General features: G+C 54.6%; 2 protein-coding genes across 2 annotated transcripts; both read right to left on the bottom strand.

Moving 5' to 3' along the window:
* Positions 1–163: 163 nt before the first annotated feature.
* Positions 164–6889, bottom strand: LOC129082618 (leukocyte immunoglobulin-like receptor subfamily B member 3). Its single transcript, XM_054588348.1, has 12 exons — positions 6840–6889; positions 6623–6658; positions 6167–6451; positions 5701–6012; positions 5211–5492; positions 4619–4918; positions 4002–4043; positions 2925–3041; positions 2529–2571; positions 2401–2438; positions 2135–2187; positions 164–1407 (listed from the first exon to the last, which is right to left on the bottom strand). Exons 1-12 carry the CDS (start codon positions 6886–6888, stop codon positions 1270–1272), a joined length of 1695 nt encoding a protein of 564 aa, XP_054444323.1. The 5' UTR covers position 6889; the 3' UTR covers positions 164–1269.
* A 13324-nt stretch (positions 6890–20213) lies between these two features.
* LOC129082627 (leukocyte immunoglobulin-like receptor subfamily A member 5) lies at positions 20214–25111 on the bottom strand. The gene is given in 8 exon segments (XM_054588362.1): positions 20214–20360; positions 20434–20601; positions 21395–21447; positions 22183–22305; positions 23972–24274; positions 24418–24702; positions 24887–24922; positions 25042–25111. Coding segments are annotated over 8 exon segments (1149 nt in total). The 5' UTR covers positions 25076–25111.
* Between the last annotated feature and the right edge of the window lie 544 nt (positions 25112–25655).

Here is a 25655-nt window from a genome sequence, read left to right as displayed (position 1 = left end):
GGGGCTGTGCCGATCTGTGTCTCTCCAATTTTAGGCTGCGGAAGCCGTCACGGTAAGGTGCCGTGGCTGCCTGTAAGGGGGGGGTCCTCGTCCTAGGGTGCGGACTGTGCTAGTGAACAGAACATTCGCACACCACTAACATCAGAGCAGGGTGACCAAGGGTATTACGAGGAAGGTTCTTTGAGTCAAAACCAGATTTAACAGAATTGGCAAACATCATTTTTAATTTCAGTTTAAAAGATAAACATTCTGAACAAACCAAAAAAATAATGGAGAAAAGGTCTGACAGCTGAACAGTCATCTCCAGGCAGAGGAAGTAGCAAGGGAAGGCAGCGTCAGCCCCATCTCCAGCCCTTCGCCCCGTCCATGGTGAGAGAAGTCAGACGTGGGGGCAGGGAGGTGCTGGGAACGAAGGGCCGATCCCGTCCACCATCAGCTGCTAGTGAGTTTCAACAAGGGAGGGAGGAAGAGGGAGAGACACACGTTACCTTGACCAGGATGGAACCCTCAACCGAGGCCTGGGCCCTGTCCAGGAATCAAACTGCTGACAGTTGCTTTATGGGACGATGCCCAACTGAGGCACCTTGGTCAGGAACGCTGGTGGCATTTGATAAGATCTACAGGCTCATTTCACAGCTTGTTATGGGGGGGTTGATGGGCAGATTTTCATTTCTGTGTTACAATGTGAGGCTGGGAATGGATTAGTGGTCAATGAATGGCACGCCTTCCCCCGCCTTTGGAGAAGGAAGATGCTCATGGTCAGTAGGGAGCAGGCTTCCTTTTCCTTGCTGAGAAGCTGCATCAGGCAGGGGAGGAAGGGGCTGGGTATCTGGAAATGAGAAGTATGGGATTGAGCAATCCCTCGGTGGCAGCAGCTGCCTTGCACCCTGCAGTTGGTCCCTTTTTGTCTGCAGATTTTGGGGCTGAGGTCAGGCAAGTGCCCAGCCTCACAGTGACAGCTGTGGCTCATGGGCTGGGTTGCGGGCCAGCTCAGCCCATGGTTGCCACTTATGTAATTCAGGCCTTGAGGCAGTTCCATGGAACCCTTGCAGGCAGCGGTGTCCCTTTGATGGGGACGTCGATCAGCTGTGTGACGATGGAGTTCTGGAAGCAGTTGACTTCCAGGAGATTCCAGGAGCTGCTGGGGTTCCATTTCGGGTCTCCAGGTTGGCCGGGGCCACTGCTGAGTGTCCTTGGGGGCAGCTCCTGTGCCTTCTGGGGCCCCTGCAGGCCCCTGCCCTGGAGTGTGGGGTCTGGGCCCTTCCTGGGCTAGTGGACGGCCAGAGCAGCGTACACACTGGGCTCAGCCGGGGGCTCCTCTGACGGGGCTGCACTTGTCTCCCGTCTGAGGGTCAGGTGGGTCAGCTGGGCGTAGGTCACCTCCTGGGGGTCTTCAGATGCCGCAGCCTGTGGTGGGGGAGAGCAGAGACACGTGGCTGGGGTGGGCGATGCCTCAGGCCGGGGAGGAAAGGACAGTCCTGCGGGCCTTGGCCATCACTGCCGGTGACAGCGAGGGCGCTGGTCTTCCTGGTTCTACCTTTGTTCTCTGTCCCTGTCAGTCGTCGGATCTTTGGGGGTCTGGGGAGGAGGGATGCGGGGTTGAAATTTCGGCCGGCCGTGTCAGTGGTGCCGGGGAGATAGGAATTGGGCACAGGGCATAATGCGGCGGGGTGGGGGGCAGGCCCCGCCGCAGCCCTCCAGGCAGTGCTGTCCACCGGCCGGGGGAGCCGCCGTGGCGGCTGGGGCAGCGGGAGCGCGTCATCGCCCTGCGTGGTTCCTGGGCCCGATGCGGGAGAACGAGCACAGAGAGGGCCCGTGGGCCTGTGGGACCCGTTGTGTGGGGTTCAGAAGTGCCTCTGCGGGCCCAGGGCTTGGATTTCAGCCCCTTGTGCCAGGCTCAGACCGCGCGGCCCTACCTTCAGCCCTGCCGTCTCCACCTGAGCCTTCCGCTCGAAGCGGACAGCGGAGGAGAGCGAGGAGGGCAGGGGAGCTTAGTGTGGCGGCAGCTCAGGGCAGGTTCTTCCAGAAGCGAGAGGCTGCCCCGAGGTGAGTGGCGGGGGGGGGGTGTGCCCACGGAATTTGGTGTATGGACAAGGGGGTGCGGGCACCCTGCTCGGGACCAGGCGGCGCTCACCTGACTGTCCAGCTGTCTGTCCTCCTCAGGCTGTGTGTCTCTCACAGTAGCATCTGTTGGGGGCAGAGCAAGGCAGTCTGATCTTTTGCCCAGATTCCCTGAGATCTCACCCAGCAGAGGGCCAGACAGGGTCAGTGATGGAGTGAAGATCGCACAGGACCAGCCTCCTGCCGTGTCGTTTCCAGCCACTCCCGGTCTCCGCAGTCCGCCCAGTCCCCCGGGCCTGTGTCCTCCCCGCAGGACAGCCCTCATCCTTGTCCACTTACACAAGTTCTCTTCCTGGATGCCAGCAGCGGGGCTGGAGCTGGGGGAGGAGACAGCGTTAGGGGATGGGAGGGGCCTGGACGTCTGGGGCCTGGACGCGTGGGGCTCGGGTCTTTGGGAGAGGGCTCACCTCTTCTGCAGGCCTCTGTCCTCGTATTCTGATGCCGCAGCCGCTGCAGGAAGGTGGGGTCAGCCTGCAGCACTGCCCCAGGGCCCTTCCCTTGGGGCTGCGCTAAGACCTGCAGAGGACTTAACAACTGATCATAATTTCCACCCACCTCCACATAGAACGCAATGCTGGATGAAGGAAAAACTTGCATATGTTTTCAAACATTTCATGCGTTTGAAAAAGCCAAAGAAGACTCAAAAATACTTACGTGTATTCTTATTTAATCTTTTCAGGTTTTTCCCCATTGGGGAGCGCTGCAGGTTTTCTTGGTTCACCTTCACGACTGTTTGGTTTAGCTCTCGCTGGCTTCTAAGCCCCACATTCTCTGCGGCCCAGGTCACCCTGTTCCCTACTCACCTGACATCCTGCCTTTGCTCCGACGCCAGTGTCGGAGGAAGAGGAAGAGGAAGAGGGCAAGCAGCAGGGTGAGGGCCACCGAGACCCCGATCAGGATGTTCAGGGACCATTGCAGACCTTGGGCTACAGTGATGTCATGAATGAGCCAAGATGCCCTTTCATGAGCCCCTACTGTGTGCGAGGCACGTGCTGGGGTCTGTGGTTCATCTCCTCTAACCTCACAGCCCCCCTGCACCAGGGATCGCTGACCCACCGCCCAGTCCCCGGGGGCTCAGAGAGGTGAGCCGCGTGCCCCGGGGCCCCCAGCCTGGCCGGGGCAGGGCAGGGACCGGACCCCAGACGTGGGTTCCCTGTGCTGTCCCCATGCTGCCCCCTGGGGACACCAGCTCCGAGCTCTGGGCTCCTCCTCTGCAGGGGCCTGTCCTGTCCCATCCGGAGCGGAGGGTCCTGCCCTATTCCCTGCCCCCCAGCCCAGCAGGGACACGGGAGGGGCAAGGCTGTGGGGTGAACCCTTATTGCCCCTTGAGAAGTTTGGGCTGGGCTGGGCCTCTACCTTCCTTGGCTTATGAGGCCCCTCATGTCACCTACTGTCACCGCAGGCCTGTGAGCAGGAGGGGACTAGGGAAGACAGACATGAACCCAACACTCAGAGAAGAGAAGGGACCGTGGGCCCCACAGCGGGAGCCGCAGAGCCGGGACCTGACCCAGGTCTGACTCCAGCCCTGGTTCCCTCCTCTCAGCTGAGCACCTGAGCTGAGGAAAGGACCCGAGTGTCCCAAACCCATGTCTTCCCTGTCCCTGTACAGTGTCACCATTGCTGCTGTAGAGGGGACAGACCTCATAAGATCACATCCTAGGGGCCTCCCTGTGAGGATCCCCTCCCAGGAGTTTAGAGCCAGAGCTGAAAGGAATCTAAGCTGTGGGCCAGGAGTCTCTCCGTTGACACTTGGAGACACTGAGGCACAGAGAGGGGAGGGCGAGTCCAAGTCAGAGCCTCCAGAGGAGCCTGAACTTCCAGGGACCCAGGCCCTGTCCCCGTGGACACACCCACCAGCTCTCCGCAGAGACTCCGGGGGCCTGACTCCATGGGGGAGGGGAGAGGCTGATCCTCAGAGCCTCCTGGAAATTCAGGAAGGGGGTGAGGAGTGGGGGCTGCCTTCTCCCCGCTTCAGCCTGGCTGCCCGTCCCCTGGGAGGGACCGCAGCACCTCTCCCTGCCATGACCGCCCCACCTGTCCCCTGTCAGCCTCACGGCCCTGGGGGCCCCATGATCCCCCCACCTTCTCTGCCCGGCCCCAGCGCCCCTGGGAGACAGGCAAGCCAGGGCGGGTGATCGTGTTCTGTCTGGGAGCAAGGTCTCTGCTAGTCACCACGCTGGTCCTGGTCTCTGGGTGAGCCCTGGGCGCTGCAGAAGGAGGGGGTGGGGATGGGCGCCCTCTGGCCCTTCCTGCCTGGGCTCTGCCCGAGGCCTCTCCCTTGTCCCTGGGCACCTGGCTGCTGTCTGGGCCTCAGGGATGAGGATGAGGCTGAGGCAGGAGAGGGGTGGCTCTGGCTTTTCCATCCCTCGGGGAGGTGAGAGTCCCACAGGCTGACCCTCCCTCTCTCACCCGCTCACTCCTGATCCAAACCAAAGTCCCCCGGGGGACAGGGTCCTGACCTGACCATGGGGACATGGGTGGGGTAGAGGCTCCTCACCTGGGACCAGGAGCTCCAGGGGGTCACTGGGCTGTGAGAGCAGGAAGGGGGAGGCGCTGTGGGAGCTGTAGCACCTGTAGGTCCCACTGTGGCCCGAGGTCACAGGACTGATGGTGAAGGTGGCCTCCGAGGGGGCAGCCGTGCCCTGCAGACGAAGCTGCAGGGGAGGGTCCAGGGAGCCCTCCCTCTGCAGGTGGAAGGTGTCAGCCTTGGTCTCAGATCGACACAGCAGGGTCACGTTCGCTCCCCAGGGCACCGGGGGCGGCGGCCGGGCCGACAGGGAGGGTTTGCTGTCTGCTCCTGGGGAGAGGAGGGCGGTGCTGTGCAGAGGGTCACCCCCCACCCCCCATGCCCTTGGCCCTGAGCTGAGATACTGTCCTTCCCCAGGGACGCTGTCGGTGACCCCTCAGCCACTCTGGGTGAGTGTCTTCTCTCTCCATGCCCCTCCCTCCCTCACGCTCGCTCCCTCCCCTAGACCTCAGCCCCTGAGCCTCTGCTCCAGGACCCTCTCCTGGGCCCCATCACCGCCACGGTGACCCCAGTCTGACCCTGAGCAGACAGTCAGGACAGGGGACAGGGCAGGGCTCCTCACCCGCGATCAGGACGTCCAGGGGGTCGCTCGGGGCCGACCATGCATGGGAGATGCTGTGTCCGCTGTAGCACCTGTACCGGCCCCCGTGGGTGCGGGTCACAGGGCCCAGGGGGAAGTCGGGGCTGCGCTGCCCTTTGAGACGCTGAGGGGGTGCGGGCCCCTCGTCCTTGGTCAGAGCGAATCTGTCAAAGCCGGGCTCCGAGCGACACTGGAGGGTCAGGTTGTCCCCAGGCAGCAGCAGGGAGGCTGGCTGGGCCCGGAGGGAGGGCGACCTGTACAGGCCTGGGGAGAAGGGCCATTGGCAGCCAGGGGACACCCATCCCCCCCTCCACTGGGGCTGCAGGGAGAGTCCTCACGTGTCCCCCTCTAAGCCTCCTGTTTGTGGTTCTGTCCGCAAACACAGTAAATCTGGATCACTGACCCCCATTTAGATTTAGATCAGTTATTTGGGGCCCAGGAAGGAATTGAAGCCTAGTGAGGGAAACCGCACCTGTGACCTGGATGTGCACAGGGTCACTGGGGTGTGACCACACATTGGGGTAGGAGCCGGAGGAAGCGTAGCATCTGTAGTTACCCCCGTGGGGGGCGCTCACGGGGCCCACAGGGAAGACGGCCTGGGTCCACGACCTCCCAGCATAGAACATCCATTGCGATGCCATGCGTCGGGGGGGCTCAGCCCCTCCCTCCTTCAGCAGGTGGAAAGGGCCGGATGTGGACTGTGAGGTACACATGAGGGACACCTTCCCCCCTGAGGCCACCACCGGGCTTGGCTGGGCTGTGAGGGACGGTGCACTGAACACTCCTGAGGGAGAAGGAGGATGTGAGTTAAAGGGGAGCAACACCCCACCTTCCCCAGGTGCGGGCTGGGAGGGGTGCAGCCCCCTAAAGCCCCACTCTGTTCCCTTTAGCCTCTGAGGGGGAGCCCGCAGTGGGGAAGGGACCGGGGTCCTCCTTACCCGTCACCACCAGGACGAGGGGCTCGCTGCGCTCAGACAGGATGCGCCCAGCGCTGTAGGCACACTCGTATAGCCCTGCATGGTGTGAGCTCGTGGATGGAATGAGGAACCCGGTCTTGTTGCTGGAGGCCTGTGGGATCCTCGTAAGCCAGGGCTCAGAGCCCCTCTCTTTATACAGACCGTAGGCATCAGCCCGCAGAGACCCCTGACACCAGAGGGTCACAGGGCTGCCCTTGCTGACCATGGGGCCCGGGTCAGCCCAGAGGGAGGGTCTGGGGAGGGCCTCTGAAAAGGGTTCAGACGTGTGGTGTCAGGGGGTGCCCTTCTCCCCGCACTTCCCCCAGCTGTCACTCCAAGGCCCCTCCCAGACTGGTCACCATCGTTGCAGACCCACTGTGTGTCCCCAGCGGCCCAGGGGTCATTGTGCTGAAGCAGGAGGTCAGGGGGAGGACTCACCTGCCCGGACCTGGTCCCAGGGGCCCCCACACAGCCCTGGAAGGGAGTCCCCGTGAGATCATCCTTCAACCCACACGCCGAGGCTCCAGGCCTGGTCGGAGCCACCTCTCCTCCCCCAAGCAGCTCTGTTCCCGTGAGCCTCCTGAGTCCTGGGGTCCCTCGGGACCAGGACCCGGGAGGGGAGGGGCCCCCACCCCTCCTCTTCCCTGCAGCTCACCCAGGCAGAGGAGGGCCGTGAGGGTCGGGGTCCTGGGGCCTCCTCCCATGGTCTCCAGTGTGCAGACGACGTGTGAGATTCACTGGCAAGTCAGGGAGACAAATGGGGCGTACGGGGCCCTGGCATCATGTGACATGTCTTAGGTTCCTCATCGGCGGCCACCGGAAGGGAAGTGCCCCTCCCTGAAGGATGGGCCCCAGGAGGCACCTAGCTCTGGACCTTCCACCCTGAGGTGAGTGTCAGCAGAGCCCCCATGTCTGCCTCCAGCTCACGTGACACTGAAACCCAGAGGGAGACACCTGCCCCGGAACATGAGGGTAGAGGACACTGGGAGAGGAGCAGCCCAATTTCTGTTTCTATTCTGACTCTGCTTTTCCTTGAACGTTTGTTCCTTGCATAAGTCACTTCCCTCCCCTGAGCCTCTGTCAAGGCCATTTCTTCCTCTTTCTCCCTGACCAGGCCGTCGGGCAGTATTGACTGAGCAGGGGCCGCGTGCGGTCACGGTGCCAGGCTCTGCGGAGTCACTGCGGAAGCTGCCGGATTCTTCCCCTGGCCTCGCGGGGCCTCCGATGAATGAAGACAGACAGTGCAGATATGAGACGGCCGGCGGCTCAGTTGCAGTCTCGTGAGACTGTAGGCGTCGGGAGGAAAAGGAAAATGAGGCGGTGAGGCTCCGTGGGAGGGGGCGTCATGCAGCTGCGTCCTGGCTGTGAGGGTCCTTCACGGGGATGGGTGACCCAAGGCATGAGCAGGGGTCAGTCCAGGGGAGCGGGGCTGGGGTGTCCTCAACCAGAAAGATCTCGGTCTGTTCTCAGAAGGGGTAGCTGTCAAGCCAAGGCTGTGTGGCCTGTTCACAAAGACCAGGGACACCGTGCAGATGGCTTGGATTTTATCATGGAGACAGTGGGAAAAATTTTAAGCAACAGAGGGTACGAACAGATTTATGTCTTAAAAAGGCTACCCCTGTGTGAAACCTCATGCACGCAGGCTCTATTGAATATCACCTCCATCAGTAATAAAACACCAACATTCCCCTGGGCCATGGATGACTTTTTGATCAGTATTTTAAGTTGTTCACATAAACCTGTAATGCTCACCACCCTTAAGAGTTGAGTAGGAGGAGACAGGACGGCTCCTGGTCCTGTCTAGATCTTGGGAAGGAGGGGGCTCTGTTCAGACTGGCTGAGAGGGCAGCTGAGGAAAGCACCGGTTTCTAATGCCTCAGTTTCTTTGTGTGGATTGGGGTGGTGGGGTGTGTGGTAATGGGGCGATTTTGGCAGTGGCGTGTGAGTCATGCAGCCGGGGCGGGTGAGATTGGCCCCAGCCTGAACGTTCACAGCCTTGAGTAGCAGATGGTGCAACAGGGACCGTGTCTGAGGATGGGAACTGTGGGGGGAGGTGGCGGCGCAGGCAGGCTCAGACCAGATCAGTTGTAGGGAGAGTCCCCAGGAGGCGGAGAGAGGAGGGAATGGAGAGAGGCCTGAGGCCTGGATGGGAGGTCCAGGAAGGACGCTGATGTGATGACTAAATATCTTGAGGGGGGTTGGGGGCACCGTCCAGAGGGGCTCCGGAGACGGGCTGGTGTGGAGTCAGTGATGGGCTGGGAAGCACGAGAGTGAGAGAGGAAGGCTGCCCCCCATCTTCTAGGTGCCTGGAGGAGCCCGGGGGGCCGTCACTGGCACGGGGAAGATGACCCCAGGGGCGAGGGCCGCGTGGGGACGTGCTGAGGAGACTGAGCACCGTGTCTCAGGAGACAGCACGGCCCTGCTGGGCGCTGGATTTTCTCTCCCCAAACAGTTCCCTCACTGACTTACTGTTTTTTGTAAGTCAGCACCACCCTTTGCTTCTTCACCCCTTCAAACCTCTGCCTCATTTCTGCCTCCTCAGGCCCCTCCTCCGCTGAGCAGAGCTCTTCCTCTCTCCCTGGGAGCTCCCTCTCCGGCATCACAGGAGAGCCTGTGTGGATAAGCGGCCCTCCAGGTTTTTAACATGAAGAGACAGACTCAGGGATCTGTGCAGCAGCTTATGTTACTGAACGCCCAGAAAAATGAACGGTACCAATGAAGAAATACCATATTTGAAGAAATCGATAGCTGACCATGTCATACATTTTTTGAAAGCCATAAATTATCTTGCCCAAGCAATGCACGTATGAATCTTTAAGCACCAAGCCCGCACACGTCATGAGCATCATCTAACGTGTGAAGGAAAATTGAAAACACCCAGAAAAAAAGGACACATTACGTAGAGAAGGATCATGATTGGAATGACTACAGATTCCTATGAGAAACATCACGGTCAGAACAATTTACGCCCTCGGAGACAAGAAAAGTTCACCTGGGATTCTTCTGGATACGGTCTTCAGGAATGGAAGCCCAAATAAAGGAAAACGGAGCAGCAGACCTGCGCGACAGAGACGACAAGTTCTTCAGGCAGCCAGGAGATGATTCTAACGGGACACTTGGAAATTCAAGAAGTAAAGGACAAAAATATCTAAGTAAATGTGGTAGCATATTCTTCTCCTCTTAAGTTTTTAAAAATATGTATGTCTGTTGAAAGCAAAAAAGGTTGCAGTATCTGGTGGGGTTTGTAGTGTGAGCAGATGTACCACGTACAACAGCCGCAGCGTAAGGCAGTGGGGCAATGGGGATGGCACAGTAGCAAGGCTTTTCATTGGCCCTTTAGAGGTCACATATGACCTCTTTGTAGGACCTGTGAAATTTGGTGTGTTACAATACTTACAACAGCCCCTGAAAAGCAACATACAAAGAGTTCCAGAGAGAATTCCAGTAGATAAATTAGAATGGAAAACTTCAAAATCATCCAGGAAACACAAAGAAGGCAGTAAAAGGAAACCTGACGAGCAAACAATAGAGGCCAAAGGCAGAAACAAACAATAAAATGGGCAACCCGGAAACAACCTTGTTAATAACTGCATTAAATGTAAATGGTGAAAGTACAAGTAAATGGTAAAGATTTTAGGACTAGATTACCAACCAGTAAGACCGAACTATTTGACTTCACTTTAACACAATGGTGTCAGTTGGTTAAAAGTAAAAAGGTGGCCCTGGCTGGTGCGGCTCGGTGGATGGAATGCCGGTCTGCGAACCGAAGGGTCGCTGGATCAATTCCCAGTCAGGGTACACGCCTGGGTTGTGAGCCAGGTCCCGAGGAGGGGGCGCATGAGAGGCAACCAGATATTGATGTTTCCCTCTCTTTCTCCCTCCCTTCCCCTCTCTCGAAAAGTAAATAAATAAAATATTTAAAAAAAGATGAAAGGATGTATTATGAAAACAGTCACCGAAAGGAAGCCAAAGTGTCTGTGTTGGTTTCCTATTGCTGCTGTAACAAATGATCCCAAATGTAATGGCTTCAAACAACATACTTCATTGTCTTCTGGTTCTGGAGGTCACAAGTACACAGTCACTGCCACTGGGCTGCACTTGAGGGGTCAGCAGAGCTGGGTGCAGTTGTCGCTCTACGGTGACAACGTCTCCCTGCCTTTTCCAGCTTCCAGAGGCTGCCAGCAGTCCCTGGCTCCTGCCCTCTCCCTCCATCACAGCAGCCTCCGCATTTCACCATCCCACTTCCTACCACTGACTTTGACCCTTTCAAGTCCCTTGATTATATACTGGGGTCACCCCGATAATTCATGACAATGTCTCCATCTCCGGAACCTTAATTTCGTCACATCGGCAAAGTCCCTTTTGTCATGGAACGTCACATGTTGCCAGATTTTAGGTATCAGGGCGTGGACACCTTTGGGAACTGGAAGGCAGCAACATTATTGTGTATCTATCACAGTGGTTATAGCGTACAAGACAGCACAATAAAAGACACCAGGTAAAGTAGACTTTTGAACAAGAAAACCATCAGGGAGAAAGAAAGGTACAATATAGAGATAAACAGTACAATTCACCAAGAAGACAATAATACTAAATGTGTATGCACCAAACAGAAGAGCTACAAAATACAAAACGCAAAAATGCAGATCATAAAAACAAAAATAAACAGACAAAAGGACAAATAGGTAGGTCAAAGATTACAGTCAGGGACTAACACTCCGCTCTCGGTAAGTGGTAGAACAAATTCATGGCACATCAAGGATTTAAAACATCTTAACACTGTCAACCAATGCGAGCAGAGTGCCACACACAGAACACTCGACCAACAGCCAAATGCACATTCTTTCCAAGTGCACGTGGAATACCGGTCAAGATAGGCCGTCTCCTCGGTTATGGAGCAATGCTTAACCAGTCTAAAAGGTTATGATCCATCATGTCTTTTCTGACCCTAATGGAGCTGAAGTTAAAGTATATTTACTAGAAACACATCTGGGAAACCCTCAACTATTTGAAAATTAAACAACACACTTCTAAATCACCTGTTGGGCCAAGAGGAACTCAAGGACAATGGGAAAATATGTTGCACTGAGTGAACGCAAAACATCCTAAACAGTGGGATTCAGCTAACGCAGTGTTTAGAGGGAAACTAAGAGCAGCGGATGCTCATATCAGACAAAGGTCTTTCTAATCACTAACTAAGCTTCCACCTTAAGATACAAGAGAGGAAAAAAAAAAAAAGTAAATCACCCCAAATCAGTGTAATCAACAATATGGGGCAGAAATCAATGAAAGTGAAAACAGAAAAGCAGTAACAAAACTCAATGAAACCCAATGATTCTTTAAATTCTTTAAAAAGGACAATAACATTGACAAACCACCAGGCAGACTGATCGTTAAACCATGCCCCCACACATCATGATTATAAACAAACAAGTGAAAACAAAACAAAAAAAAGCATCCTGAGAGAATGTCATATGAAAGATATGTTATAATTTCATTTCTGTGAATTTCTAGAACTGGCAATGCTAATAGCTAGAGAAGAAAAAGCTGTTCGCTGTATTCTGGTACTGTGGGCAGAAGGTTGACTAAAAAAATGTCACCATGGAATTTTAGGAACGATGGCTAAGTTGTGTAGGTTGGCAGTGACGATTGTTGTTCCACGTATTTCTGCAATTTCCCGAAAGTGATCAAAGTACATGCTTAAAGGGTTTGAACTGTATGGCTCAGTAGATAGGCCCAGTAGGTAGGATCAATCGCTGTGTATTGAACCAGGGGTGAAATCAACCTGCAACTGCATGTCTGATGTCCTCCCGTAAGGAAGGATACGGGATTGGGGACTGTCTCAGTGTTGGTCTCTGGACATCCAGCCGAGCCTGTCATTTGATCCCTGTCTGCCAAAGGCTGCCCCTGACACCAGGCTCTTGAATAGCTTCCACCTCTGCCCCCAAGGCTGTCCTCCTGGGCTGCGTGAACCCTCCACGACGAGGAACAGAAGCTGCCTAGTACCCACTGAATGAGCCCTCCTGCCCCCTGGGTGTTAAGGAATTGGCTACAGTGGGGCTCTCTGGGAGACATATAAATTATTTTATTTTTCAATTACAGTTGACATTTCATAGTGTATTAGTATCAAGTGCACAACATACGATTAGACATTTATATAACTTACAAACCGACCCCCTCGATAAAGGCAGTAGCCACCTGACATCACGCACAGTCGTGACAGTGTTATTGGCTCTATTTCCCGGGCTGTGCTTTACATCGCGTGCCCGTGTGGTACCTGCCCTCTCCGGGGGCATTCATACCTGAGTCACAGATTCAGGTGCTCGGTGCCCCCTACCGTACATCCGTCCACACACGTGCCTCGTGCCCCCACGTCCTGGTCTCCTTTCATTCAGTTGGGCACCTTTTAGTCCCCTGACCACGCAGGCAGGGCATTTGCTACTTGCTTGGAGCCCGTGAGGATCTCCACATCTAGCCGGTTCTCTTTCCACCGAGAGGAGTATTATCCTATTCATTACCCACATATCTGCTTACGGAAGGCATTTCTTTCTCAGAGTCCCCGAGAGGGGCTGTGGAACATCGCCATTCGGAAACATCACACCACCAGGCAGGCGCCTCGAGAGGACCGGTCAGGGAGGGGCGTCCCTGTGACAGTGTACGCGTGTGTGTGTGTCACATGCGTCCCACCCCCCTCCTTGTGTGACTTCCCTTCAACCTCTGGAACCTCCGTTCGTGGCCCCAGGCTCACCGCTCTCGTCCCACAATGAGCCGCAACCTCATGACAGGGTGGGAAGAGCAACCCCCTCCTCATGGGTAGTTCCAGACGCAAAGACCCTGGGTGTCTTCTAGTCAGTCACCGAGTTGCTGCTGGGAGCCAGTGTCCCATCAGGAGCAGCTTTCTAAGTGGAGTCTAGGTCTCGCTTGCAGATGACGCGAGGACGAGCCAGAGGGACTCGGCAGAGAACGCACACAGTCTCCCAGGGCACCCGGCACGGGGTCCGGAGGGTCACGTGACCGCGGTGGCAGGCTCTGGAACCGGGCCGCATTCACGCTGACAGCCTTCTGACTCACCCGCTCAGTGAAAAAATCCAGCTTCTCAGGTATGCTGGCTGTATGCTGCTTCCAGAATCCAAAGACGCGTACCCAGAGTTGTGCCTAGTTCTTAGTATTTGGCGCGGCCGGGTACAAGGGCGTGTGGTTTACTGTTCAGCTGGGACACACTGTTCAGCATGTCCCCGCTGAGCGCAGAGAGTGGAACCTCTGTAACCTTACGGCTTTGACAGGCCCCAAGTCTCTCAGTTCCCCCTTTCTTCCCTCCACCTGCAACGCCAACCACGGCAATCAAGAGCCCTCTCCGCCCTCCACTCCTCAGGTCCAGCTCCGAGGATGTCATCCATCCTGTGGGCACATGCGAGGTTCTGCTCACTGTCAGGATGCTGACGGTCCCTTTGGACTCTGCTGTGAAAGAGGAAGTGGTTTCGCCCCTGAGAACATGAACCCGGTGAAGAACTGCTTCTCAGTCACCGGAACCCCAGCGGTCTGGACATGACCAAAAGCAGCGCAGTTCGTTCGTAGGAAACCCACGCATCCGGCGCGGCAGCGGTGCCAGGGGTTGCCCCTTGGTGAAGCCCACTCCACCTCCTACCGCCAGAGTCCTCCCGGTGTCTGCAGCGAGCAGGCTGGGGTAGGAGAAAGGGGCACCATGGGCCCCACCCCCGTCTTCCTTCCCCTGTGAGGGTGGCGCTACGCTCTGCATTTCCACCTGAATGCAGGACTCTCTGTGGTTTGCTCTGCCAGGTGTTATGAGAGGGACACTGTTGACTCTACTTCCTTTCTTTAAAAGTACGGTTTGGAAGTCAATCAAATCAGTCCGTGGTTCAGCTTATCCTTAAAAAAGAAAATCAGCATTTAGGCATATTCTAAGGTTAGTCTGGCCTTATTCCTACGACATGGCTCTTATGGGTCTTAATTGCTCCAAAGAGCCCCCAGTTCTTCACGGAATTCAGAAATCTCTTGTCCTCATGTGAGCTCTGGGAATTAAAGCAAAACTTTCTTTGTAGTTCTTAAGATGTGGGTAGATTAACAATATATTCACAAACATCAATAGACGATAATGTGTGTATGTTTGTTTCTGTTGCCCCCAAATTTGAACATAATGTGAGGCGATGGCTCCTGGGCAGTTGCGATCTTCTGTCCTCTGCGCTGTGCTAAGGTCCCCATATTCACTCTTCCCGATCTTCTCTCTTCCTCATTGATGTTCTGAGATGCCTCCTTTATCATTATCTTTCTGGGGAAAGAACTTCCTGTGGCCGTTCGTTTATGGGACGTCTACTTGTGGTAAATCCTCTCAGCATTTTTTCACCTGAGAATGTTGTATTTCCCCTTCATTCTTGAAGGATGATTTCACCAGTGATAGAATTCAGGATTGGCAGTTCTGTTTTCTTTTTCTGGCACTTGAAAAATGTGCCGCTTCTCTCTTGCCTTCAGGGTTTCCGACGACAATCCCATTGTCATCGGAATGGGTTTTCCCTCTATGGGTGACGTGGCATGTCTGCCTCATGCATTCAAGGAATTCCTTTGTCTTTTTTTTTCTAGTTGGGTTATGATGCGTGTTGGTGTGGATCTGTTTGAGTTTATCCTCTTGGGAGACAGAAAGTTTCATGAATACGTAGGCTTATGACTACAGTCAAGTTTTGGGGAAATTTCAGTCATTATTTCTTGAGTAGTTTTTCCGTCTTATCCTCTGCTTCTAGGGCTCATCGTGTGAATGTTAGAGCTTTTGTAACAGCCCCACAGGTTCTTGAGCCTCTGTTCATATTCTTTCCCAGTTTATATTTACTCCCTGTTGTTCAGACTGAGTAATTTCTATTATTTTCTTTTCATGTTCATTATGTTTTTTTTCCTGTCATTTGTATTATGCTACTGAGCGCATGCATCTATGGGGCCTTTAATTTTGATTATTGTATTTTTATTTTTCCTTTTTGTAAGATTTTATTTATTTACTTTTAGAGAGAGGGGAAGGGAGGGGGAGAAACATCGACGTGCAAGAGATACACCTATCGGATGTCTCTCGCATGCGCCACGCTGAGGACGTGGCTCACAACCCAGGCATGTGCTCTGACTGGGAATCAAGCTGGTGACCTTTGGTGCTCCGGCTGGTGATCAATCCACTGAGCCAAACCAGCCAGGGCTATTGTATTTTTCCAAATGTAAAATTTTCATTGTCTTCGTCTTCATATCTTCTAAATCTCTGCTGACAGCTCGGTGTTAGCACCTCTTACCAATGGTCTTTTCTCATTCAAGGTGTGATTTTCTTGGTTCCTGCTGTGGCGAGTGATTTTTAAAAAAATTGAAACCTGGACCTCTTGGGTATTCTATTATGAGAGTTTGGATCTTCTGTTATAGAAGGCATTTCTTGGCACATGGGGTGGCTTGCCACCAGGAGCGAGGGACAGTCCAGGTGCCCCACGTGGTCTCCTTTGACACCAGTGCTGTCATTTCTGGGGTCTTCACACTCTGAGCACATCTGCTGCCCTTCCTCTCCTTTTTGGGGTGTTTTTTTGTTTGATATATATGGAATATCCAGGAGTTTGTGCTTTATTGAGGATTGGGGAGACATACATCTACTTCTCTTTGGTCTAAAAGTCGAAATCTGAAATATAATTGATTTGTATATATTAACAATGTATCCAGTGGCACTGGATAAATATTTTTCAAATTATAATAAGAGAATCTTTATATTATTCTGGATCTTCCATGCACATGATTTGTAATCTGTGAGTAATGCAGTTTGTCCCAGCCGTTCAGTGCTTTTCATCTTTTTGGGGGTTTATTTAACTGGCTGGTTCTTCCAGTGCTGAATAGAAGGGTTCAGAGTGAATATCCTTGTCACTGTCTCAGTTGCAGGCAGACAGACTTCAAGTGTTTACCTTTAGAAATGATTTATTGTATAGGTTTTGAGGATGATTTTAGAAATCATGAAAAATTCCCTTTTATTTCTGAGGAGTGTTTTTCATTATGAATTGGCGATGCATTGTAGCCAAAGCTTTACCATCTATTGATATGATCCCTTCCCCCCTATTTCTTCTGTTAATATTTGATTTCTACTAGTTGATTTTTTAAAAAGATTGTATTTATTTATTTTTAGAGAGAGGGGAATGGAGGGAGGAAGAGAGGGAGAGAGACATCAATGTGTGGTTGGCTCTCACACGCCCCCTACTGGGGACCTGGCCCACAGCCCAGGCGTGAGCCCTGGCTGGGAATCCAAGGAGAGGTCCCTTGATTCCGGAGGTTGGCAGCCAATCCCCTGCGCCACACCAGCCAGGGCCTGATGGATGTTTTGAATATGGAAACAACCACGCCTTCCTGAAAACACAGACCAGCCTGGCTGTGGTAAATTACCCAGTTTATGTACTGATGCACCTTGGTGAGTATTTTGTTTAGGATTCTACACCTGGGTTCATGTGAGAGAGCTTCCTGTGTGTGATGTTCTCTCTTTGTAAATCCCCCCTTGTTTGGTTTCCTTATCAATTTATTTCTAGCCTAATAAGCTGTGTTGGCAGAATAAATCTTCTTTGTCTATTCTCAGGAGAAGCTTGTATAATTTCTTTGTGTGTGCTTGTGTCCATAAGCATGTGTATTTATTTGTATGTTCATTTGTGGTCATGTGTGTATTGGTGTGCATGTCCATATGTGTCAGGTGTATGTCCCTGTGTGCTTCATGCATGCAAAAGTGTTCAGAAACATTAGTGAAGCTTTTTGGACTCGGAGCTTACTTTGCAGGAAAATTTTAATTTACTGATTTCATGTATTTAATACATAGGACAGTTCAGAGTTCCTAATTATTTGATATCTATCATTTTGGTAAATTGCATTTTTGAGAATTTTGTCCATTTCATGTCCTTTTAAGAAATTCATTATTTTTTACTTAAAGTATCTTTGACATGATGTATTATTTGGGTTTCAGGGGTACGAGCTTCACGGCGCTCTGTTACTGTGTGAACTGCGGGCTCTGAGACGCTGTCCCGACAGAGCTGAGGTCAGGCTTCTTCCTTTGTTCCTTGTCCACTGTGCTGGGCTTTGTAAGTATGATCCCTGTTTTCAAGGCTGAAAGTGTTTTCCTTTCCTGATTTTTTCCCTATTTTTTGTTTGCCCTTAGTAGCTACTCTTAATGTTATTCTTTTCCTCCTCCTACCTTCATTTGGAATAATTTGTATTCTTTTTCTAAATTTTTGAAATACAATAGCTTAGGTTGTTGATTTCTAAAAAGATTTTAATGATTTATTTTTAGAGAGAGGGAAAGGGAGGAAGAAATAGAGAGAGAAAAACATCGATGTGTGATAGAAACAGGGCAGCTGCCTCTCCCATGCGCCCAGCCGGGGACCTGGCCCCCAACGCAGGCATGTGCCCTGCCCAGGAATCAAACAGGTGACCCTTTGGTTCACAAACTGGAGCTGAATCCACTGAGCCAAACCAGCCAAGGTAAGTTGTTTATTTTTTAAAAGGATCTCTCTCTACCTCCCTTTCTTTCTCTCGACTGTTATTTTTTAATTTAATTTTTAATTTTTTAACTTTAGTTTTATTGTCAACACTATGACAGCTGTCCCGCCTCTTCCCCTTGCTGGCCCACCTCGGCCAAGCCCCCAGCCCCCTTCCCCTCTGGCGTCACCACGCTGCTGTCTGCGTCCCTGGGTCACGCATGCATTTTCTTTGGCTAATCCCTTCTCCTTCTTTCATCCAGTCCTCCGCACCCTGTCTCTGACCTCTGTCAGTCTGTTAAATGTATATATGCATCTGATTCTATTTTGTTCATCAGTTTATTTGGTTCATTAGAGTCCACAGAGGAGTGAGATCGTATGCTATTTGTCTTTCTCCGACTGGCTTATTTTGCTCAGCATAGTACTCTCAAAGTCCACCCACGCTGTGGCAACAATTTTAAGAGTCCTTTCTTTTTACAGCCATGTAGTATTCCAGCTTGTAAATGTTTCACAGTTTTTTATCTGCTCATGTACTGATGGGTCCTTGGGCTGTTTCCAGACCTTTTTTTTCCAAAATGTATTTATTGATTGAGAGAGGGGGAAAAGGAGGGAGAGGGAAAGGGAGAGAGAGATAGAGAGGGAAAGAGAGAGAAACATCGATTTGTTGCACTGATTCATCGGCTGATCCTTGTGTGTGCCCCGACTGGGGATCAAACCGGCATCTCGGCATATCGGGGTGATGGTCTCACCGACTGAGCCACCCAGCCAGGGACTGTTTCCCGATCTTTTTGTTTGTTTCCGGATCTTATGGGGCAACATATTTGCCGATGATACATTTGATAAGGGGTAAATTTCCAAAATATATAAAGAATTTATACAACCCAACACCAGGAAGACAAACACTCCAATTAAAAAATGGGCAAAAGACCTGAATAGACACTTCTCCAAAGAGGACATACACATGGCCGATAGACATGAAGAAATGCTCAACATCACTAATCACCAGAGAGATGCAAACTTAAACCATAATGAGATATCACCTCACATCTCCCAGAATGGCTGCCATCAATACATCGACAAACCACAAGTATCGGCGAGGATGCGGAACGGGGACCCCTTGTGCACTGCCCGTGGGGAGGCGGACTGGTGCAGCCCCTGTGGACAGCAGTGTGGGGTTTCCTCAAAACGATAAAAAATGGAACTGCCTTTTGACACAGTGATCCCAGTTCTGGGAATATACTCTAAGAATCCTGGGACACCCATCAGAGAGACTATCTGCACCCCGATGTTCATAGCAGCGTTATTTACAATAGCCAAGATCTGGCAACAGCCCAAATGTCCACCAGTAGATGAGTGGATGAAAGACCTGTGGCACATTCACACGAGGAAGAACTATGCAGCTGCCAAAAAGAATTAACTTTATTGAGGTAACACTGGTTAATAACATTTTATACATTACAAGTGCACGTTTTATGAAACATCATCTCTATACCACTCTGTGCGCACCACCCACAGCCTAGTCTCCTTCTGCCGCCATATATGGGCCCCGCTTTACCCTGTCGGTCGTCAGCCCCCCCCATTCCCCTCCGGGAATCACTCTTCTGTTTCCGAATCAATGAATTTATTTTCTCTTTTTACATATTGCTTTCTCTATGCCCATGTGTGTCCATATGTATGCCTGTGTGTGTGTATGTGTACATTTGCAGGTAGGTCCGCGCGCGCGCACGCGCGTGTATTTTATACACACATTAGTATTCAGAAACATTGAACAGTGAAGCTTTTCGGACTCCACGTTCACTTTGCAGGGCAAGTTTTAGTCACACATTCTGTATATTTCATATACACGACAGTTCAGAGTTTCAGATTTCACCCACGTGAGTGTAAAAGCATATGGTTCTTGTCCTTTTCTGTCTTATTTCACTTCGCACGATACTCTCAAGATCCGTCCAAGTTGTTACAAATGGCAGGACTTCCCCTTCTTCCGCGGAGCGATATTCCACTGGGTCCATTACGGCGCCTCGACCCCATTGTCCGCTGGAGGCGGCTTTCTATGTGCTTGCCTTTTTCTTTTCTAATATATTCACCCATGGTTCTTAATTTCCCATTTCATAGGTTTGATATGTCATATTTACATGATCATTCATTTAAAGTATTCTCTAAGCTTGGATTTTTTCTTGGTTTCTTGTTCAAATGTAAATTTTTAAAAGTTAAATTTATTGGAGTGACATTGAGTAATAAGGTTATTACGACGTTTACAAGTGTATATATGCATGATACATGGTCTATATATGTCATCCCACGTCTGTTTTGGTTTTAAATTTACATATTGATTATTGAGAAGTCTGTTTCTTTGATTCTAAACCGTAGGAATATTGGTTATCTGTGAAAATAGAAACAGGACTCCCAGAGAGAACCAGGAGGTACCAGGGATGCATGTCATGTCTCCAGGCTGGCCGGGGTCGCTAGCTGAGTGTCCTTGGGGGCAGCTCCTGTGCCTTCTGGGGCCCCTGCAGGCCCCCGCCCTGGAGTGTGGAGTCTGGGCCCTTCCTGGGCTAGTGGACGGCCAGAGCAGCGTACACGCTGGGCTCAGCCGGGGGCTGCTCTGACGGGGAGGAAGGGGGGGCACTCCTCTCCCGTCTGAGGCTCAGGCGGTCCAGCTGGGTGTAGGTCACCTCCTGGGGGGCCGCAGGTGCAGCAGCCTGGAGCAGGGGACAGTGAGAGGGTGAGACGTGGCTGGGGCGGGGGACGCCTGGGGCTTGGAGAGGGTGGGACCCCTCTGTCTGTCCATCTGTCTGTCCCCTTCTGCTGTCTGCCCTTCCTGTCCAGCAATTCCCGTGACAGGAGGGAAGGAGAGGGGGCCATTCCCTGCTTGAGCCTTGATCGTGACTGCTTCACCTGGGCATATGTCACACCCTGGGGGTCGTCACGGGGCCTGTTCTGCTGCAGAGAGACAGTGAGACAGAGACGGCATGTCCTCGATCCCACTGTTGAATCCTCCCGTCAAGCATCCACATGGGGTCAGAGTGAGGATTTAAACTTCAGGTCAGATGAGGTCACTGTCCTGATGGAATCTGCAGGGGCTTCCTGAGCCTTGGGGCATCTGGGGCATCGATGGTTCTGACTCGTAACCTAACCCACTGTGTCTGCTCATTTGGCTCCACCCACTCGGCCCCTCTGGCTGAAGCGCATGTCCTGCCTCAGGACCTTTGCACCTGCTGTGTCCTCTGCTCTCCCCCCTCACCACGCACTCCACCCCCTGCTCTTGCTTTATTCTCCTTCACAGCAGCTGGCCCTCCTGACGCCATCACCTGTGTGCAGGTGTCTCCCTCGCCCACAGGTGGGCTGGACGAGTGTGGGGACAGGCTGCTCGGGGCGGCACCGCGGCCCCTACATGGAGCCGGTGCCCAGGGAGCTCCCGTCACGGCGGCTGCGTGACTGAGTGAAGGGGCCCTGGGGCCTGGGGTGAGTCACTCATTCGCGCCTCCTCCTGAGACCTGGGGCTGCCCAAGGTCACACAGGGGACGAGGGGCCAGCCCAGGGGACCCCCCAGGAGGGGCCATGAGGTCCCAGGAAAGGGAGGAGCGAGTCACAGCAGGACGGCCTGGTGCCCAGAAGGAGAGGTCAGTGTGGACGCTGCTGAGAACCAGGGGAGGGGAGCACAGGGGAGGGACCCTTGGAGTGAACTGGGCAACAGGAAGGTCCTTGGAGGCCTGGACAGGGGCAGGGGTCTCACCCGAGGGTCCAGCTCCACGCCCTCCCCAGCCTGTGGGTCCTTCACGGCAGCATCTGCGGAGGCAGAACAGGGTGTGTCTCCTGGCAGGGTCCCCGGGATCCCAGGGCTGCAGACCCGCTGCCCCCAGATGGGCCACTCACCCAGGGTGAGGTGAGGGGCCAGGTCAGGCTGTGGGGATTTCCGTCCCCCTCACCCCTGACCCCACACCCTCCCAGGCTGTCCCCTCCCCCGTGGCCTCCTGGAACCCCTGTGCCCCTCCCCCAGGGCAGCGGTCCCTTCCTCTCACAGAGGGGCTCTTCCTGGGCGTCCGCAGCTGGGCGGGAGCTGAGGGAGGAGACAGGGTGTTAGAGGCAGCGCGGGGTCTTGTGCGGTGGGGGTCTGGGGTCTTCAGCACAGGAATTACCTGATCTGCAGGCCTCTGTCCTTCGGGTCCGAGTCCGTGGCCCCTGCAGGAGGTCAGACATCAGCCTCTCTCTGGGCTGGTCAAGAGGGACAGTCCCGCCCCTGGCTGGGTGGGGGGCCCTCCCCGCATGATCCCAGAGGGAAGAAGGAAACCTTAACACATGCTTGTGCATGAGGTTCATGTTTCAGGAAACGGAAAATGATGAAAGATGACCTTGCCTTTATATACATGTTCTGACATTGAGTGCTTTCTTTCTAGAATTTCTGATTTGAGATTCTGGAGAAATCTGTTGCTCAGCTGACCTTCCTCATCTATTTGATTTCCCTGTGGCAGGTGCCCTGAGCCCCTCTCTCCTGTGGCCCAGGTCACCCCGTCCCCTACTCACCCGACGTCCTGCCTTTTTTCTGACTCCGGTGTCGGAGGAAGAGGAAGAGGAGGAGGGCGAGCAGCAGCGTGAGGGCCGCCGAGACCCCGATCAGGATGTTCAGGAACCGCTGGAAACCTTGGGCTGGAGTGACATCGTGAATGAGCCTAGATGCCCTTTCATGAGCCCCTACTGTGTGCGAGGCACATGCTGGGGTCTGTGGTTCGTCTCCTCTAACCTCACAGCCCCCCTGCACCAGGGATCGCTGACCCACTGCCCAGTCCCCGGGGGCTCAGAGAAGTGAGCCGCGTCCCCGGGGCCCCCAGCCTGGCTGGGACAGGGCAGGGACCGGACCCCGGACGTGGGTTCCCTGTGCTGTCCCCATGCTGCCCCCTGGGGACACCAGCTCCGAGCTCTGGGCTCCTCCTCTGCAGGGGCCTGTCCTGTCCCATCTGGAGCGGAGGGTCCTGCCCTATTCCCTGCCCCCCAGCCCAGCAGGGACACGGGAGGGGCAGGGGCTTGGGGTGAGCCCTTATCGCCCCTTGGGAAGGTCGGGCTGGGCTGGGGGCTCTGCCTTCCTGAGCTCTGTGAGGCCCCTTATGTCACCGCAGGCCTGTGAGCAGGAGGGGACCAGGGGTGACAGACATGAACCCGACACTCAGAGAAGAGAAGGGACCGTGGGCCCCACAGCAGGAGCCGCAGAGCCTGGACCTGACCCAGGTCTGACTCCAGCCCTGGTTCCCTCCTCTCAGCTGAGCACCTGAGCTGAGGAAAGGACCCGAGTGTCCCAAACCCATGTCCTCCCTGTCCCTGTACAGTGTCACCATTGCTGCTGTAGAGGGGACAGACCTCATAAGATCACATCCTAGGGGCCTCCCTGTGAGGATCCCCTCCCAGGAGTTTAGAGCCAGAGCTGAAAGGAATCTAAGCTCTGGGCCAGGAGTCTCTCCGTTGACACTTGGAGACACTGAGGCACAGAGAGGGGAGGGCGAGTCCAAGTCAGAGCCTCCAGAGGAGCCTGAACTTCCAGGGACCCAGCCCCTGTCCCCGTGGACACACCCACCAGCTCTCCGCAGAGACTCTGGGGGCCTGACTCCATGGGGGGGGCCGACGTCGAGCCCCCTGGAAATTCAGGAAGGGGGTGAGGAGTGGGGGCTGCCTTCTCCCCTCATGAGCCTGGCTCGTCCCCCGGGGTGGTCCCCAACGTCTCCCTCCGTCATGACCCTCCCACCTGGCACCGCCCTCTTCACTGCACGGGGTGTCACCGTGGTGGGGAGGGGAGAACCCTCAGAGTCCCTAAACCCTGATGGGTCCCCTGAAATCCCTCCCCGACACCCTCCTCCCCCTCTCCCCCCCTCTAGGACCCCCTGTCCTTCAGTGTCTATGGGGACATTAGACCCTCTGAGAGACTTGGGACCACCCGGGGCTGCTCTGCGCTCCCTCTGAGCGGAGGAGACACAGTGATTCACAAGCGGCGGAGGTGGGCCCTGTGGGTGGGGGGCTGGGGTTTCCAGAGGGTCCTGGGAAGGAGGAGAGAAGGGGGTGAGAGTCTGGGCTGCCCCTGGAGTCCCCGCCTCGCTCAGATTCCTCCTCCGTCTGCACCGTGGCTTCCGACGGCCTCTTGCTGCTCCCCTGGCACCTTCTAAACCAGGTGAGGGGGCGGGGTGGGCAGGGGCAGCGGGGTCTCTGAGGGGCAGATGCCTTCTGGGTGACTGTCCTTGGAGCCCCAAATCTCTCCTTTCAAACCATACTTCTTGTGGGTACGAGGACCTGAGCTAACAGCTCAGAATGACAGGGTGAGGGGCCTCACCTGAGACCTGGAGCTCCAGGGGGTCACTGGGCTGTGACCACACTTGGAGGCTCTTCCTGTAACAGCCATAGCATCTGAGCCTCCACCGGTGGACAGACATCACGGGGCCCACAGGGAACAGGGCCTGGGACTGCCCACTGGGGAGTCGCTGTGAGTCCAGGGCCCAGGGGAGCCTGTGTTCTCCTTCCTTCATCAGAACGAACCTGTCAAAGCCTTCCCGTGAGCCACACTGGAGGGTCACGTTCCCTCCTGAGGTCACGACAGGGCTGGGCAGGGCCGAGAGGCTGGGTTTGCTGTAGGCTCCTAGGAGAGACGGAGGCAGTGAGGTAGATGGGGATCACACCCCCCTCACATCCCCCAGGGCTGGGCTGTGAGGGAGACACCCTGGGAGCACCTCCCTCCCGGAGGGCAGAGCCTGAGGCTGGGACCCCTGAGTGTCCTCTCACCTGTCACCACCAGCTCCAGGGGGTCACTGGACTGTGACCAGACACCGTATATATAATAGTAACAGTGATATAACCCTGCAGTGCGCTCTGTCATCTGTGTGATGGAGAACTTGGCCTTGTCCCTGGGACCCAGTGGCATCTCTGTGTCCCAAGTCAGTGGGGTTTCGCCTTTATACAGAGCCAAGTTTTGGGCCCCCGTGTCCCTCGAACACCAGACGGTCACTGGGCTCCCCCAGGGGATCACAGGGCCTGGCTCTGCCTAGAGCGTGGGCTTGGAGAAGGTCCCTGGAAGGAAATCAGAGGCTGGGACGCAGCACATTCCCCAAGCCCAGTCCCCAGCTGTCACCCCCAGGCCGCTCCCAGACGTCCCGCAGCTGTCAGATCTGCTCCTCTCCAATCCCAGCTGCCTGTGTGTGGTCTCTGGTCCCCTAGGAGGCATGGGGCCTGGGACCCCTGAGGACAGACTCACCTGCCTGCACTGGGGTCCCCAGGCCCACGCTCAGCCCTGCAAGAGAGTCCCCGTGAGGGATGTGCCCTGAGTCCTGAGCAGAGCCCCCCTCCCCGGGAGCGTCCTGAGCCCTGGGTCCTGGCAGAGCAGGGCTCCCCCTCCCCCCTGACATTCACCGAGGCAGAGCAGGGCGGTGAGGGTGGGGGGCATGGCGTCTCCTCTCTGAAGCCGGCTGTGCAGGAGGAAGAGACCACGGAGTCCTCCGGGTGGACAGACACGTAGGCTGTGGTCCCTGGGAGGCTGGCCGTCCCTGTCACGGGGTTGTCAGGTCAGCAGCCCCTCGGGAAGGGGAACAACGTTTCATCAGGAGCCTGGTTCCCACATTCACTATGGAGGAAGAAACAGACCCTGAGCCTCCGGAGACGCCCCTTGCAGGTGAGGTGACCCAGGCACGTCCTTCCAGGTCAGAGCCTCCCCCACGGGGTCCCCTTCACACTCTGCTTGTCCATCGGCACCTCCCTGTGGGTCCTCCCCATGGGCAGTGGTCACCCAGGCCCTGGAGACGCTCAGGAAGACGGGGTCCCTGTGCCTGCAGAGCTCAGAGCGGCAGAGACACGGTCTCCTTCTCACTGTGCCGTCCAGGCGCCTGCCGCTGTGACCATGCGCACAAAGGACACGTCCAGGGAAGTGGGGGAAGGAAACACGCCCCTTCCCCTGGCCCCAGAGTGTGGCTTATTTCCCTCCCAGCCACCAAACGGACTTCTCCTTTTTCCTGAGCAACCGCGCCCAC

The sequence above is a fragment of the Pteronotus mesoamericanus genome, unplaced genomic scaffold, assembly GCF_021234165.1.
Source record: "Pteronotus mesoamericanus isolate MK-2021 breed Mesoamerican mustached bat unplaced genomic scaffold, CSHL_Meso_final scaffold_128, whole genome shotgun sequence".
Taxonomy (NCBI): Eukaryota; Metazoa; Chordata; class Mammalia; order Chiroptera; family Mormoopidae; genus Pteronotus; species Pteronotus mesoamericanus.
Note: the sequence above shows the minus strand (reverse complement) of the source record. Positions and strands in the feature narration are given on the sequence as shown.

Bases quoted from the DNA above. Each gene is read 5' to 3' on its own strand.
- LOC129082618 (XM_054588348.1), bottom strand. From the start codon at position 6,888: ATGGGAGGAGGCCCCAGGACCCCGACCCTCACGGCCCTCCTCTGCCTG. The intron at 5,493-5,700 runs GTGCGGTTTCCC...CCTTCTCCCCAG, and splicing joins TGTGCACATCCAGGTCACAG to GCCTGTACAGGTCGCCCTCC. The intron at 3,042-4,001 runs GCCCCCGGAGTC...CTGTAGCCCAAG, and splicing joins CCCCTCCCCCATGGAGTCAG to GTCTGCAATGGTCCCTGAAC.